The sequence below is a fragment of the Blennius ocellaris genome, assembly GCF_963422515.1.
Source record: "Blennius ocellaris genome assembly, contig: SCAFFOLD_211, whole genome shotgun sequence".
Lineage (NCBI taxonomy): Eukaryota > Metazoa > Chordata > Actinopteri > Blenniiformes > Blenniidae > Blennius > Blennius ocellaris.
The window spans coordinates 44,311-62,834 of record NW_027661936.1 but is presented as its reverse complement, the minus strand read 5'-3'; the positions used below and the strand labels follow the sequence as shown (position 1 = coordinate 62,834).

At 45.7% G+C, this 18,524-nt stretch overlaps 1 protein-coding gene across 1 annotated transcript; it reads left to right on the top strand.

The window, feature by feature from the left end:
• Positions 1–5,865: 5,865 nt before the first annotated feature.
• syt16 (synaptotagmin XVI) lies at positions 5,866–18,524 on the top strand (the record flags this gene model as incomplete). Its single annotated transcript, XM_080522041.1, has 7 exons — positions 5,866–5,869; positions 5,989–6,243; positions 11,850–12,131; positions 13,277–13,515; positions 15,484–15,945; positions 17,279–17,468; positions 18,211–18,524. The coding sequence occupies 7 exons, from the start codon at positions 5,866–5,868 to the stop codon at positions 18,522–18,524; spliced, it is 1,746 nt and encodes a 581-aa protein (XP_080378167.1).

The window sequence follows — 18,524 nt, the reverse complement described above, 5'->3', positions numbered from 1 at the left end:
AGAAAAATAATATTTGTTATTTAATGATAAAACTTTTAATGATACCAGTTTAAAAAAAACAGCTTTTTTCCCTTCGTTCTCATTGATTCTGTTTCAGGTTCATTTGTTTCTCTTGTGTCTGTTTGTCGTTTTTATTGGTTTTTTCTGTTCGTTTGTGTGAAAAAAGTTCTGCGTCTCTTTTATTTCAGTTTCGTTTCACCTCTGGCTGATTTCTAATTTGAGCATTTTGAGTAATTGTTGGTCGTTTTGCGTCGTTTCACGTCTTTTATTGGTTTTCTGTCGACGTCATTTCTCGTTTTCTTTCAGACTTTGTGTTCTTCTTTACAATCGTTCTGTCGTTTTGCATCTCTTCACTCGCTTTTCCTGTTTTCTGCGACGTTGCAGTTTCAGAGACTGAAAGAAAAAACGTCATTAACCCTTGAAGTGGATTGTTTAATGTTTAATTTGCAGCTTTTTATTGGACTTTTCATGTTCAGTTGTTTTAACTGGTGGTTCAGATGAAGTTCCTCGTTCTCAGTTGTTTGTCTTTGTACCAGGAGTTCCTGGTCCCTGTGGTCCAGAACCTCTGAGGGTCTCAGTGCTCGACCAGGTTCTGGTCCTGGTTCTGGTCCAGGTCCTGGTCCTGGTCCTGGTCCTGGTTCTGGTCCTGGTTCCTCTGCAGGTTCTGAACAAACTGAAGGTCGTGAGCGTTGGGCTGGTGGACTGGATGGACCAGTCCGTTCCGGTCCGGTCCGGTCCAGCTCCTCATGAGCTCACGAGGTCTCAGGAGTTTTCATGAACCTTTTCCTGGAGTTTCTCTGATGAATGGAACCAGTTTATGTTTTATTATTCCTTCATTCTTGTTTCTTCTTCTTTAACCTGAGATCGTCTCCTCCTCCTCCTCTCCTCCACCTCCTCCTCCTCCTCTTCCTCTTCCTCTTCCTCCTCCTCCTCGTCCCGGCCAATCAGGACAGACTGACAGGTGTCGCCATGGTAACAGGAGACCTTGTCATGTGGGTGGTGATAAAGAAACATCATTCTATTGGCTCCTAATGGAGCGGTCTGGACGGTTTCCATGGAAACTCTGGTGTTCAGGTGGATGTTTGTGTGTTCAGGGTCATTGAACGCCTCACGGGGCTTTTCACAGGGAAACCAGTGGGACAAAGCAGGTGTTCACACTCCGGCCCTGTTTTATTTAGTGGACTGTAATCAGAATACTTGTGTGGGTAATGAATAGCACATGATGTAATAACTTTAGTTTGGCGGTTGTTTCAGCAGCGTGATGAAAACACAGCGTCCTGCGAGTTACAACCATGTTTCTGACCATATACGTCCATATGTGACGATAATGAACATAAAACATAAGATTACCGTAATGAACATAATGTAAACACTAGATTACCGTAATGAACATAATATAAACATTCGATTACCGTAATGAACATAATGTAAATATAAGATTACCGTAATGAACATAATGTAATCATAAATTTACCGTAATGAACATAATGTGAACATTAGATTACCGTAATGAACATAATGTAAATATAACATTACCGTAATGAACATAATGTAAATATAAGATTACCGTAATGAACATAATGTAAATATAAGATTACCGTAATGAACATAATGTAATCATAAATTTACCGTAATGAACATAATGTGAACATTAGATTACCGTAATGAACATAATGTAAATATAACATTACCGTAATGAACATAATGTAAATATAAGATTACCGTAATGAACATAAAACATAAGATTACCGTAATGAACATAATGTAAACACTAGATTACCGTAATGAACATAATATAAACATTCGATTACCGTAATGAACATAATGTAAATATAAGATTACCGTAATGAACATAATGTAATCATAAATTTACCGTAATGAACATAATGTGAACATTAGATTACCGTAATGAACATAATGTAAACATAAGATTACCGTAATGAACATAATATAATATAAGATTACCGTAATGAACATAATGTAAATATAAGATTACCGTAATGAACATAATGTAAATATAAGATTACCGTAATGAACATAATGTAATCATAAATTTACCGTAATGAACATAATGTGAACATTAGATTACCGTAATGAACATAATGTAAATATAACATTACCGTAATGAACATAATGTAAATATAAGATTACCGTAATGAACATAAAACATAAGATTACCGTAATGAACATAATGTAAACACTAGATTACCGTAATGAACATAATATAAACATTCGATTACCGTAATGAACATAATGTAAATATAAGATTACCGTAATGAACATAATGTAATCATAAATTTACCGTAATGAACATAATGTGAACATTAGATTACCGTAATGAACATAATGTAAATATAACATTACCGTAATGAACATAATGTAAATATAAGATTACCGTAATGAACATAATATAATATAAGAATACCGTAATGAACATACTATAATATAAGATTACCGTAATGAACATAATGTAAACATAACATTACCGTAATGAACATAATGTAAATATAAGATTACCGTAATGAACATAATGTAATCATAAGATTACCGTAATGAACATAATATAATATAAGATTACCGTAATGAACATAATGTAAACATAACATTACCGTAATGAACATAATGTAAATATAAAATACCGTAATGAACATAATATAATATAAGATTACCGTAATGAAAATAATGTAAATATAAGATTACCGTAATGAACATAATATAATATAAGATTACCGTAATGAACATAATGTAATCATAAGATTACCGTAATGAACATAATATAATATAAGATTACCGTAATGAACATAATGTAATCATAAGATTACCGTAATGAACATAATATAATATAAGATTACCGTAATAAACATACTATAATATAAGATTACCGTAATGAACATAATGTAAACATAACATTACCGTAATGAACATAATATAATATAAGATTACCGTAATGAACATAATGTAATCATAAGATTACCGTAATGAACATAATGTAAACATTAGATTACCGTAATGAACATAATGTAAATATAAGATTACCATAATGAACATAATATTACCGCAATGAATATAATGTAACATACGATTACCGTAATGAACATAATATAATATAAGATTACCGTAATGAACATAATGTAAACATAAGATTACCGTATGTTCTGGTCTACAATTCTTACTTTTTTTTAAAATAGTTTTGGGTGCTCATACAACTTTAGTTACGAAATGAATTCTATATCAAATCACACTGGCAAGTACCGTCTGTGACCACTAGGTGTCACAGTATGACCACATAAAACTGCTCCAGTAACAGACAAACATCCAGTGTTTCACTGACGGAGCAAGAAAACTGATCAAATGTCTCAGGAAGCAGAAAGAATGCAGAAAGAGTTCAAGGAGAAAAGTTAGGGGGATGAAGAAAACAAAAAGAAGCTTGTCTTTGCTCACGAAAAAAAGAACGACGGAACAAATTTACAGAAAGACTTGTCGCGGTAGTTTTTGAATTTACAGCACATTTTTCTGCCATTAATGACTGATTGTCCAGGTAATACGGTAGATACACGACAAGGGTACGGATGAAACGTCTTAGATCCAGGACTAAAGGTCAAGGCCTTGAGATCAGTTCAGTCTGAACTGAGATCAGCAGCAGGAGGCTGCTTTTATTCAGGAGAAGAAGAAAGAACAGCAGCGCAGGAACAGCTGATCAGGACTTCTGCCTTTAATGAACCGTAACAACATGGCTGCCTCTCCCCGACTTCCTCCTCTTCCTCCTCTTCCCCTCGTCTCTTTCCTTCATCCACCACTCACATCAAAGCCTCTCATCCTCTGAAGCTCCACACTTCAAACATCTGTAAAAGTGCTGCTGCATCATAATGAGGGATGAAGGTTTTTATTATTATTATTATTATTATTATTATTATTATTCACACACAAACAAACCTCAGCACAGATTCCTCGTTGTCCTCAGAGTCTCTCGTCCCAATGAGCTCCTCATTAGTCTGATCTGCTCCTCCTCCTCCTCCTCCTCCTCCTCCTCTTCCTCCTCCACAACTCTTCAGCTTCCTGCTTTCACTCGTCTGGTTTGAATCTCTGCAGCTGCAAGTTTCTACTCTGTCCTCAGTGATCAATACTGATCAATACTGATCACCACCAATCAATACTGATCAGTCACATTGATCATCCAGTGGTTGTTTTCTGTGGTACTGTAGCAGTATTCTGTCCTACAGTGACACCCAGTGGCCATCCATGGTATTGTGCAGTTGCTTCTTAATATAAGTTACATGAAAACGATCTGATTGTGAAGAAAAGATCTTTAAAAGAGACATTTGACATGTTTATTCCATTACTTCTTGATTTTTCAGAAAAGATGATCTCAGAAATTCAGATAAGCAGAGTTGATCTTTATTTCCCATGTGACTGCAGTTCAGCTCTGTACGTTTGAGTATAAATGATAATAAACATGGACTTTTCTCTCTCTGTTGCTTCATTCAGTCTGAATCTGATCCAATCTTCTCTTCCACTCTTTCACTCTCATCATTTCATTCTTATTTCTTTCCCTCCGCGGCGCCGACCGTTGATTCTCTGAAACGTTTGAGTCACGAAACGACCGGCGCTCATTATTTTAACGCTGCGAACATCTGTAAACATCTGGAAGGTGTGGGAGCGCTCTCTCTCTCTCTCTCTCTCTCTGTCTCTCTCTCTCTCTCTCTCTCTGTCTCTCTCTCTCTCTCTCTCTCTGTCTCTCTCTCTCTCTCTCTCTCTGTCTCTCTCTCTCTCTCTCTGTCTCTCTCTCTCTCTCTCTCTCTGTCTCTCTCTCTCTCTCTCTGTCTCTGTCTCTGTCTCTCTCTCTCTCTCTCTGTCTCTGTCTCTGTCTCTCTCTCTCTCTCTCTCTCTCTCCTCCCCCCCTCTCTCTCTAGCAAACAAAAGGAATAAAGAGGTGGAACATCCTCACCAGTCCATGCCGCTCCATGTGTGTGTGTGTGTGTGTTTGGTTTCTGCTGCCTGAAACGTTACCATGGCAACGAGACAAAGCATCACTCCCCGTTACTATGAATGGTTGTGCTGGAAGCTGAGTCTCTTCCTCATCCCTCCTTCACCTCCTCTCCTCTCTCCCTCATCCCTCCTTCACCTCCTCTCCTCTCTCCCTCATCCCTCCTTCACCTCCTCTCCTCTCTTCCTCATCCCTCCTTCACCTCCTCTCCTCTCTCCCTCATCCCTCCTTCACCTCCTCTCCTCTCTCCCTCATCCCTCCTTCACCTCCTCTCCTCTCTCCCTCATCCCTCCTTCACCTCCTCTCCTCTCTCCCTCATCCCTCCTTCACCTCCTCTCCTCTCTCCCTCATCCCTCCTTCACCTCCTCTCCTCTCTTCCTCATCCCTCCTTCACCTCCTCTCCTCTCTCCCTCATCCCTCCTTCACCTCCTCTCCTCTCTCCCTCATCCCTCCTTCACCTCCTCTCCTCTCTCCCAGAATGAACTAAACCACTAAACTTCTCACCTCAAATAGAGTAAATATAGAAAATACTCATGGATTCTACTTCAAATGTGTTTTTATCTTCATGTGGTTTGTTGTCATATTGTACGGAGCGACGCTCACTTCCCCTCGGCAGCCCTTCACAATAAGATACCTCCCCGCTCCTGATTGGCTCTTCTGAGCATGTGCAGAACCACTGGTGACCAGGTGACCAGGTGACCAGGTGACCAGGTGACCAACCCTAACCAAACACTGGCCTGTGTCGAGGAGGAAGTGAAGCCGAGTGCTCTTGAGCCAGGCAGGCCAGGATGTGTTTGTGCACTGACTCTGCTCTTGAGCAAGGCACTGGGGCGACTCACTTACTAAAGTCTCACCCGTTCTGTCTGTGTATCACTCGTGCCATGCGTACTGTGTGTGTGTGTGTGTGTGTATGTGTGTGTGTGTGTGTGTGTGTGTGTGTGTGTGTGTGTGTGTGTGTGTGTGTGTGTGTGTGTGTGTGTGTGTGTGTGTGTGTGTGTGTGCAGGCTGCCTGTTGGTGTGGGCTGATCAGTGTGTCATTGTGTGTCCCCTCCCCCTCCCCCTCCCCCTCCCCCTCCTCCTGCCAGTCACCCCGGAGGCCATCGGCTTCCTGTCGGCGGTGGGCGTCTTCATCGTGGCGCTGGCCGTCCTCTTCCTCTTCATCAACAAGAAGCTTTGCTTCTCGCGCGTCGGCGGGCTGCCTTGCCTCGAGCAACATGGCCGCCGCAAGAAGGGTCGCGTGGGAATACGCCAGGGGCTCGGTGAGTTAGCTTCTTCCTCTAATCCAGATTATAGAGCATCTTCCTCCTCTAACATCAGATTATAGAGCATCTTCCTCCTCTAACACCAGATTATAGAGCGTATTCCTCTAATCCAGATTATAGAGCATCTTCCTCCTCTAACACCAGATTATAGAGCATCTTCCTCCTCTAACATCAGATTATAGAGCATCTTCCTCCTCTAACATCAGATTATAGAGCATCTTCCTCCTCTAACACCAGATTATAGAGCATCTTCCTCCTCTAATCCAGATTATAGAGCATCTTCCTCCTCTAACACCAGATTATAGAGCTTCTTCCTCTAATCCAGATTATAGAGCATCTTCCTCCTCTAACATCAGATTATAGAGCATCTTCCTCCTCTAATCCAGATTATAGAGCATCTTCCTCCTCTATCATCAGATTATAGAGCACCTTCCTCCTCTAATCCAGACTATAGAGCATCTTCCTCCTCTAACATCAGATTATAGAGCACCTTCCTCCTCTAATCCAGATTATAGAGCATCTTCCTCCTCTAACACCAGATTATAGAGCTTCTTCCTCTAATCCAGATTATAGAGCATCTTCCTCCTCTAACATCAGATTATAGAGCATCTTCCTCATCTAACACCAGATTATAGAGCATCTTCCTCCTCTAACACCAGATTATAGAGCATCTTCCTCCTCTAACACCAGATTATAGAGCATCACACCCTGAAGGAGAGGAAAAGAGGAGCAGGAGGAGGAAGAAGAGGAGGAGGAAGAACAGAACCACTCCTTCTTTCTTTCTCTCCTCGTCATTCAGACGTTTTCTTTCCTCCCTCTTGTCAAACAAAGTAAAGTCGTGAAACTAAAAGCTTCAGGACTTTTCTTTCCTCCGTCTGCAGTAGAACCTGAACACAACGTTCTCCTCACTCTACTTTATCAACACAACGTTCTCCTCACTCTACTTTATCAACACAACGTTCTCCTCACTCTACTTTATCAACACAACACATAGAACCGTCAATCATCACTTTTTATGACTTTACACACACACACACACACACACACACACACACACACACACACACACACATATATATATATATATATATATATATATATATATGAGGAGGAGCGGCGAGTCAAAGTGATGAAACACTAAACAAACAGTGAGTCGGCTCGTTCCAGGCCTGCAGGAGGCGGAGCCTCAGGTATTTCCAGGTGTGTTTCCAGGCCTCCTGCAGGAGGCGGAGCCTCAGGTATTTCCAGGTGTGTTTCCAGGACAAACAGCTCTTCCAGTCTGGAGCTCCGGAGGTCCACAGGGTGCGGCCGGAGGTTCAGGTGAGCCGCGGGGCAGGAAATGTAGATTTAAACCTGGAACCTGGTCAAAAACCACTTTCCAGGTTTGTTGTCAGGACTGATTGTGATTCGTCTCTTGACTCCAAGTCGATCATGAGAGTTTGAGTTTCACATTTAATTTCTTTATTTGTTCTCTTTCTCTTGATTGATTGTTTTGTTGGTGTCGTTTTACTTTGACGGTCCGTTTCTTCCCTGTTTGGTCTTTTTCTCTTCTTTTTCCACTTTGTAGCGTAATGTTTTCCACGAAGCTCCAATATCAGCTTGTTTGTTCGTTTTTCATTGTTTTGTTTTTTCGCAGAACATTCAGGTTTTATTTCTTGAGTTTTTTGTGTCTCATTTTAGTTTATTTGAACTAATTTTGTGCTCCTTTGTGTTTTTTAGAGGATTTTTTTGTGCGTCTTTGTGTCACACTTTCAGTATTTTCTGTCTTTTGGTCTCGTTTTGCCGTCTTATTGTGAAAGTTCTGAGCCGGGTTCCTGTTGCGTTCTGGTGCCACGTGTTCCTGCCGGGCGCAGAACGTCCTGCGGCGGCGGGACTCGTCCTGCGGCGACGGGACTCGTCCTGCGGCCACGGGACTCGTCCCGCGGCCACGGGACTCGTCCCGCAGCGACGGGACTCGTCCCGCAGCCACGGGACTCGTCCATGCAGCGACGGGACTCGTCCTGCGGCCACGGGACTCGTCCTGCAGCGACGGGACTCGTCCTGCGGCCACGGGACTCGTCCTGCACCGACGGGACTCGTCCTGCGGCCACGGGACTCGTCCTGCAGCGACGGGACTCGTCCTGCGGCCACGGGACTCGTCCTGCACCGACGGGACTCGTCCTGCGGCCACGGGACTCGTCCTGCACCGACGGGACTCGTCCTACGGCCACGGGACTCGTCCTGCAGCGACGGGACTCGTCCTGCGGCCACGGGACTCGTCCTGCACCGACGGGACTCGTCCTGCGGCCACGGGACTCGTCCTGCACCGACGGGACTCGTCCTGCGGCCACGGGACTCGTCCTGCAGCGACGGGACTCGTCCTGCGGCCACGGGACTCGTCCTGCACCGACGGGACTCGTCCTGCGGCCACGGGACTCGTCCTGCACCGACGGGACTCGTCCTGCGGCCACGGGACTCGTCCTGCAGCGACGGGACTCGTCCTGCGGCCACGGGACTCGTCCTGCACCGACGGGACTCGTCCTGCGGCCACGGGACTCGTCCTGCACCGACGGGACTCGTCCTGCGGCCACGGGACTCGTCCTGCACCGACGGGACTCGTCCTGCGGCCACGGGACTCGTCCTGCACCGACGGTACTCGTCCTGCGGCCACGGGACTCGTCCTGCAGCGACGGGACTCGTCCTGCGGCCACGGGACTCGTCCTGCGGTCACGGGACTCGTCCTGCACCGACGGGACTCGTCCTGCGGCCACGGGACTCGTCCTGCACCGACGGGACTCGTCCTGCGGCCACGGGACTCGTCCTGCACCGACGGGACTCGTCCTGCGGCCACGGGACTCGTCCTGCACCGACGGGACTCGTCCTGCGGCCACGGGACTCGTCCTGCACCAACGGGACTCGTCCTGCGGCCACGGGACTCGTCCTGCACCGACGGGACTCGTCCTGCGGCCACGGGACTCGTCCTGCGGCCACGGGACTCGTCCTGCAGCGACGGGACTCGTCCTGCGGCCACGGGACTCGTCCTGCACCGACGGGACTCGTCCTGCGGCCACGGGACTCGTCCTGCACCGACGGGACTCGTCCTGCGGCCACGGGACTCGTCCTGCACCAACGGGACTCGTCCTGCGGCCACGGGACTCGTCCTGCACCGACGGGACTCGTCCTGCGGCCACGGGACTCGTCCTGCACCGACGGGACTCGTCCTGCGGCCACGGGACTCGTCCTGCACCGACGGGACTCGTCCTGCGGCCACGGGACTCGTCCTGCACCGACGGGACTCGTCCTGCACCGACGGGACTCGTCCTGCGGCCACGGGACTCGTCCTGCACCGACGGGACTCGTCCTGCGGCCACGGGACTCGTCCTGCACCGACGGGACTCGTCCTGCAGCGACGGGACTCGTCCTGCAGCGACGGGACTCGTCCTGGTTGTCGTCTCGGAGCTCGTCCAGCGTCGCGGGTTGGACGTTGTTTGTTTGCTGTGTTGCAGTTCTGCAGTCAGTCGCTCAGCCGGTTTCTGCTGAGTCAACAAAGTGTCTTTCTGTTGACTCAGCGCTTCTGAAGCCTCTTTAACCAACCAACACTAACCTGCTAACTCATCAACCGACCTCTACATCCTGTAACTAATCACTAGTTACTATGATGGAAAGTTAAGATTATTATTATTATTATTATTATTATTGTTATTATCATCATCATTATTAGTATTAGCATTATTATTATTATTATTATTATTATTATAGTAGTAGTATTAACAGTAGTTTGTATGAATGTAGAACATAATTAAATTGAAGTTCACACATTAGAAACAATGGAAGAAATATAAAAATCAATACGTAAATAAATATGTAAAACTACAAAAATATTTCAGGGATACAGAATTTGATGAATAGTTGTAAAATGTCTGAATAGATAATATAGAATTGAAACTGAATTGAAGTATATAGAAATACACAAATATACAGTCAGATGTTGAATTTCAATGACACATTTATTTCACCAAGTAATTTGTATGAAAAAAACCTATTTTAGAAAGAATACAGAATATAAAATAATGTATTAATCCCAGAGGGAAATTGTTTTGTAGGAAAGGCTGAATATACGACACAAAATATTTAAATAGACATAAAGTTAGTATATATAAGCTATACGTGATAAATTTGTATTTACACATTTATTTTAATTCATATTTACACATTTAAGATTCCAGTCAATAAATACAAGGCAAAATAATAAAATGTCATCTTTCATGAATTGAAATAAAATAATCAACATTTTTGTAATAATAAGAATAATAATGTGTGTGTGTGTGTGTGTGTGTGTGGGCATCAGCGAGCTGCTGAGTCACACACACACACACACACACACACACACACACACACACACACACACACACACACACACACACACACACACACACACACACACGTGTGATGGCGAGTCTCGTTAATCTGCTGTGAAAATCCTTGAAAACTCAGGAGTTAATGGACCAATCTTCATCATCTTCATCATCATCATCATCATCATCATCATCATCTTCATCATCATCATCATCATCATCTTCATCATCATCAGCCGCCGCTCGCCCACTCAGCCTCCGTCCTGCTCTCCTGGTAACCATGGCGACGGCTCAGGCAGGTATCTGACCTGCCACCGCGTCACTTCTCCTGTTGCCATCCTGTCATGTGGCGCTGATGGAGCCAACCGCCGCCTCTGATTGGCTCCAGCATGGCGGCTCCCTCTGATTGGCTCCAGCATGGCGGCTCCCTCTGATTGGTTGTCAGGTCAACAGACGAGTCGTATCGCAGGTAAACAACAATCCTCCACCCGCTGTAACTGTGGAGCAACACTGGCAGCCTGGAGGGTGGAGGAGCTCCAGGACCTCCATCCAGGACCTCCACCATGTTGGACCTCTTTCCTGTTGGACCTCTTTCCTGTTGGACTGTTGGACCTCCACCCTGTTGGACCTCTTTGCTGTTGGACCTCCACCCTGTTGGACCTCCTTCCTGTTGGACCTCCACCCTGTTGGACCTCCACCCTGTTGGACCTCCTTCCTGTTGGACCTCCACCCTGTTGGACCTCCACCGACGTTCTGATCACAATGTTTCTCTGTATTATTGGTCCTTTTGCCATTTTAGTGAAATTAAAGCCATAAAGGCAAAAACTCAAAATCTCTTTATTTCTCAATTCTGATTCACATTTTCACACATCTGGAGACTGAAACCACAGGAACGTCTCTCACAACTTCACGTCTTGTTTAAAAGCGTCTCGTTTCCCTGAAGTGATCTGACGTAGAGTGGAGTATCGTCTGACGTAGAGTGGAGTATCGTCTGACGTAGAGTCAAGTGTCGTCTGACGTAGAGTCAAGTGTCATCTGCATAGCGTCACACATTCAGTCCCTCTCTGGCTTTTCTTCCATTTTCTCATGTATCTTATTGTCGTTCTGCTGCAGATTGACTGACGATCAAATGTTGTGATTCAATTCGATCCAGAAGTGATGAAGTTCTGCACATTTTCCCGATCTTCCTCCTCCTCTTCCTCCTCCTCCTCTTCCTCAGCTCTTCCCACTTGTCATCCCCTCTTCTTCCCTGTGTTTCGCTCCTTCCAGTGAACAGCTACGGCGACGACGACGACGACGACGCCTCCAGCTCGTCCGACAGCGAGGACGAGGTCCTGAAGCAGTTCGAGATTTCCGTGTCTCGTTCGCAGAGCTTCCGCATGGCGGCGCCGTCGGTGGCGTCGGCGGCGTCGGTGGCGTCGGCGGCGTCGGTGGCGTGCTCTGGCGGCGAGCAGCAGTCGCTGCACAGCCAGCTGTCTCTGGGTCGGCGCCACAAGTTCAGCCGCCTGTCGGACCAGGAGGAGGGCAGCACCGAGCCGTCAGACTGTGACGGTACCAACACACACTTTATGGCTGCTTGGAATCCATGACTCAGCAAAAAAAAAAAAAAAAAGCGCTGCGTGTTATTTACATGAGACTCAAAGCAATTAAGATTTTTTTGAAAGAGAAGTGTAGTGAAGAGAAGTTTTCTCTTCACTACACTTCTCTCTCTCACACACACACACACACACACACACACAGAAGCTGGTGACTCACCTTGTTGCCATGGCGATACCGCCTCCATTGACACAGAGAGTCGGAGCGACCTTAATGACGGAGGATGGGAGATAATTGCCACTGATTGGTCGACGGTACGACTTGTTCCAGAGAAGCAGACGAGCGCTGACAGATGAACTCTGGAGGAACGGCTCCGTTCACCTCCGCAGTAACTGAAGTAACTGATTACTTTAACCAAGTACTCAGTGACGTTATTGAAGTTTCTGTAACTGTGGTACTTTAGCTGCAGTGGAACAACGAGCGGAGAGCTGCTGTCGCTGTTCCTCTGAATGATGTAGTAGTCCAGATTATAGAGCTTCTTCCTCCTCTAATCCAGATTATAGAGCATCTTCCTCCTCTAATCCAGATTATAGAGCATCTTCCTCCTCTAATCCAGATTATAGAGCTTCTTCCTCCTCTAATCCAGATTATAGAGCTTCTTCCTCCTCTAGTCCAGATTATAGAGCATCTTCCTCCTCTAATCCAGATTATACAGCATCTTCCTCCCCTAATCCAGATTATAGAGCATCTTCCTCCTCTAATCCAGATTATAGAGCATCTTCCTCCTCTAATCCAGATTATAGAGCATCTTACTCCTCTAATCCAGATTATACAGCATCTTCCTCCTCTAATCCAGATTATAGAGCATCTTCCTCCTCTAATCCAGATTATACAGCATCTTCCTCCCCTAATCCAGATTATAGAGCATCTTCCTCCTCTAATCCAGATTATAGAGCATCTTCCTCCTCTAATCCAGATTATAGAGCATCTTCCTCCTCTAATCCAGATTATACAGCATCTTCCTCCTCTAATCCAGATTATAGAGCATCTTCCTCCTCTAACACCAGATTATAGAGCATTTCCTCCTCTAATTTTAGATTATAGAGCATCTTCCTCCTCTAATCCAGATTATAGAGCATCTTCCTCTCCGTTCCCTGCAGGAGAGCTGGAGGCTCAGAGCCTCCCGGGTTTCCAGGACCCTCTGTCGGCGGCGGTGGAGGACAGCGAGGGGACGTCGGACCGTCTCTCCGTGGACAAACCAATGGCGGCGGAGGCGTCGTCCTCCAGGGACACGCCCACCCCCAGCATGCGCCGGCAGGCCGCCGACGGCAGCGAGGACACGGAGAAAGACCAGGACAAGAAGGACGCCACAGACAGTTCGTCTGCCTTCAGCCCCGAGGTACTGGGACATCATCGCTTAGACCCAGGCTGAACCCAGGCTAATTAAACTCTAAACCCAGTCTGAACCCAGTCTGAACCCAGGCTAATTAAACTCTAAACCCAGTCTGAACCCAGGCTAATTAAACTCTAAACCCAGTCTGAACCCAGTCTGAACCCAGGCTAATTAAACTCTAAACCCAGTCTGTAATCCAGTTTAATCCCCAGTCCAAAATGGAATCCAAATCCAGTCTAAAAGCAGGTGTACCAGGTGCAGCACATGATAATATTTAATATTTATTAAAGCATTAGCTTTTAGCGTTAGCATTAGCGTTAGCCCAGCTGGTGACAATCAAACCAAACAGATCCTGAATAAATAGTTGATATTTCCTCCAAACAGCAGCTCATGAATAATAATGTGTGTGTGTGTGTGTGTGTGTGTGTGTGTGTGTGTGTGTGTGTGTGTGTGTGTGTGTGTGTGTGTGTGTGTGTGTGTGTGTGTGTGTGTGTGTGTGTGTGTGTGTGTGTGTTTAACATCTACTTGAGGTGTATGTGTGTGTTTTCATGTTTGTGCTCGTAGGAGAGCAGCGAAGTCGAATTTAACAACCTCTCAGTCACTGAATCACACTTTGATATTGGTGGCAATCTGTGCTGTAAACACCTCCCCCACACACACACACACACACACACACACACACACACACACACACACACACACACACACACACACACACACACACACACACACACACACACACACACACACACACACACACACACACACAGTAAGAAACGCGGTGCAGTGTTTATTTATACGGTTACATAACAGAGCTGCTGATTCTACTACTGCTGCTAATAATAAACCTCCGTTCCTCCATCAGCAGAGGAACATAAATCATAACGAACAGGCGGAGCTCAACACCACCGTCACGGAAAACAAGCTGTCGTCATGACGACGCCCAGCCAATTGTGGTGGGGAAAAACAACAAACAAACAAACAAACAAAAAGAAGGTTTTTAATTACAAGTTATTTTGGGTCGACGTCCAGTTTTCAGATTTAAGTTAAATCCGTGCTGCTTCTTCTTCTTCTTCTTCTTCTTCTGCTTCTTCTGCTTCTCCTTCTTCTCCTTCTTCTTCTCCTTCTCCTCCTTCTCCTTCTCCTCCTTCTCCTTCTCCTTCTCCTTCTCCTTCTCCTTCTCCTTCTCCTTCTCCTTCTCCTCCTCCTCCTCCTCCTCCTCCTCCTCCTCCTTCTCCTTCTTCTTCTTCTTCTTCTTCTTCTCCTTCTTCTTCTTCTTCTTCTTCTTCTTCTTCTTCTTCTTCTTCTTCTTCTTCTTCTTCTTCTTCTACTCAGTGGAGGTCAGCCGGAATCAAACCAGGACTTTTCTTCTGCTGCTTTTACACTGAAAGCAGGAATAATGTTGGTGTAGCTCAGCGCCCCCCCTGGTGGTACAGGGTGGTACTGCAGCTCAGCTCTGACCCTCAGGAGGAGGTTTCAATTCTTCGTCAACACGAAAACCTTTCAAGTGAAAACATCGTTTTTGCATTTTCGTTTGAGAAAAGTTTGAAGTTTACATGGTAACATTTTGAAAACGATGTAGTTTCCATGTCGGACCACGAGGTGGCGCCGTTGTTGGTTTCAGTACTGAAAGCGCACGCACACACACACACACACACACACGGACGTTCTAGTGGACAGACCATCAAGTTGGATTGTTATTATGGTGACTGTCAAAATAAAAGTCCAAAGTCCCAGGCGGGGAGTCGTGACGCCACGGAGGAGCTGATTGGCTCTACTGAGCATGTGCAGAACTACTGGTAGCGTCGGCCGCAGTGCACGTTGAGCAGTAGCAGCATTTCAGAAAAGTTGTGTTTTCCTCCGTTGCCATGGAGACGGAGTCACAGCATATTCCCAAAGTTGTGTTTTCGGTGGTGCAGTTGTGGGCGGAGCCTGAGCCTCCTGCCGCCCCCTGACTTTAACCAACCTCTGCAGCAGGAGCGTCCTCCGGACGGCGGCGGCGCCTCCTCCCAGGCCGCGGCCCCCCCCCGGACCCCCATCTCCAGGTGCGGCGACCTGGTCCTGACCCTGGAGTACCGTCCGGACTCGGAGAAGCTGCAGGTGGCGGTGTTGGCGGCGCGCGACGTCCCGGACAAGGCGCGCAGCGGCATGGACTCCTGGCAGGTGCACATGGTGCTGCTGCCCAACAAGAAGCAGCGCCACAAGACGTCGGTGCAGCGGGGCTCGCTGCCGCTCTTCAACGAGACCTTCCGCTTCTCCCGCCTGGAGCCGTCCGACCTGCAGGGGGCGGCGCTGCGCTTCCGGCTGTACGCGCTGGGCGGACGCATGTCCCGCGAGCGCATGATGGGCGAGAAGGTGCTGCGCCTGGCGGGCCTGGACCCGGGCGGCGGCACCGTGGAGACCACGCTGGTCCTGGAGCCACGCAGCAACCTCAAGGTCAGTGGCAGGGGGCGGGGCTACCGCAGGGGGCGGGGCCGCAGCAGGGTAATCCTGTACCTACTAGAAGTAAGCGAGTAAGAACGACTTAGCAGGCGAGTCAAAAAGAAAAGGATACCAGCAAAGTACGCAACAAGTAAAAAAGTCAATCACTCAGTAAGTTGAGGGTAACTAACTAAAGTATATGTAACAAGTAACTAAGTAAATAATTAAGTCACGGTGGGTAAAATAACTTCAGTAGAAAAGTAAAAGCTGAGTATGAAGTAAAAACTGAAAATAATTAAGTAAAAAGTCACTAATAAAATAACTTGAGTGAATAAAGGTCAAAAGTCACAAAATAACTAAGAAATAATTAAAGAATATTTCCGTGAGTACGTCAAAAGTAACTAACTCAGTAGCTAAACTAAGATTTAAAGTAATTAAAAAGTCATATTTAAGTAACAAAGCAATTCATTAATTAAATGAGTAAAGAAGTAACTCAGTCGGCAAATGGAAAAAAGTAAGCAACATAAAAGTAACTTAGAATGTCAAAACTAACTAGTTAAAAAGTAACTTAACTTGGTAAATCAGTAAACAAGTTAAGTAATTGGAAAGTAATGATTTAAGTTAATATGTGAAATATTAATACAGTGGAAAAAATAGAATCTCTGGTAATAGAATAAAATAAGTATAAATATTCACGTTCCTTTGAGAAGATAAAACTGGTTAAAAGGTTTTAAGATAAAATAATGAGAAAAGCAGAATAAAACGTATAAATGACAAATTAAAATCAAAATGACAATTTTGATACATTTGTCTCATTTTTAGCCCCTTTATCTATTTATTTGTCTACTTATTTATTTGGTCTCTTCATTAATCTTTTATTCATGTTTTTTTTAATTTGTTCTTCTGAAAAGTGTGAGTTTTGTGTGTCGGCGGTGTTTTCAGGACTATAATCTGCACATTCTTAACATGTTAGAAAACCTGAAGAATAAATAAGAAATACATGAAAGTACTTTTTTCATTAATCCCCCAAATTTGCAAATAAGCCTTTTATTCTGTTAAAAACAACTGAGGGAGATTTTCTTGTTCGTTATAATTGAAAAACCATTTTAATATTGAAAAGAGAACCTTCCTACATAACACTTTCTATTGTACGTTATTAAATAATGAAGTCAGGTCTCATAATAATGACAATTAATGATGTCTGCATTCACACGTCTAACATTTCTGAACAAACGAGCAGTTTTCTTATTTTATTTGTTAGTTTCTAGTGAAGCTTGTCGGTTTTTCCGAGGCGTCTTCCAGGAGGTTTATTTTGAAGGAGTCTGTCCTGTCCTTCCTGTCCCGGCAGAGCCTGGACTCCGAGCTCAGCCTGTCCGCCGTCTCCCAGAGCGACAGCGCCTCGTCCACCCAGTCGCTGACGCACGGCGGCGTCCCGGAGCTCCTGCTGGGCCTCACCTACAACGCCACGACCGGACGCATGGCGGTGGAGCTCGTCAAGGGGAGCCACTTCAGGAACCTGGCGCTCAACCGGCCCCCGGGTGGGCGCCACACACACACACACACACACACACACACACACGCGCGAACAATCTTTTTTTTTTACACTTTCTTGACTATAATCTGCAAATTTGAACTTTGTCACTAAAATGTTTTTATTTACATCCAGTAAACATCAGTAAATTTAATTCTTCTCTCATCTGAACACAAGAGCTGTGAAGCTCCACCCACTGGGACTTCGGTTCTATCCTGGGATTATCCTGGGATGATCCTGGGAAACAAGTGTGAAACTGATGCACACAGGAACACCTTAATAAGCTAAACTACATGACGAGTAAACTGACATCGTATCACAACAATGTAAACATTAAACTGCAAATATACATTCTAATCACAATCAATACATTTACTGACTGATTGCGACTCAAAGGGCTGGAAACAAAGTTGAAAAAGGATTAGCATTCAAGCTAACGTCGCTGGGAGAGCGAGCAGGTCAGTCGAGTCACAAAGCAAAAGTGAAAGAATTGCGCCCCCTAGAGGCCTGGAGGATTAATCAAATACATAAATAGTGGCAACTTTGGATGATTGTAGCGGTAAAGCTAACCCTTTGATCAGCTAGCGGAGGACATGAATACGTGCGTGTCGTCAGCGTAGAGGCGCGTCTGTGCTTTGATCTTCCTCTTTAAGTCAAGACATCCTGATCCCACCTCTTTGACTTTGTACTAACATGTGAAACTCTTCCTCCTCATCTTCCTCCTCATCTTCCTCCTCGTCTTCCTCCAGACACGTACGGCCGTCTCAGCCTGCTGAACTCGGTGGGTCAGGAGATTTCCCGCTGTAAGACGTCGGTGCGCCGCGGCCAGCCCAACCCCGTCTACAAGGAGACCTTCGTGTTCCAGGTGGCGCTGTTCCAGCTGTCGGACGTCACGCTGCTGGTGTCCATCTACAACCGCCGCAGCATGAAGCGCAAAGAGATGGTGGGCTGGATCGCGCTGGGCCAGAACAGCAGCGGCGAGGAGGAGCAGCTGCACTGGCAGGACATGAAGGACAGTCGAGGCCAGCAGGTCTGCCGCTGGCACGTCCTGCTGGAGGCGTAA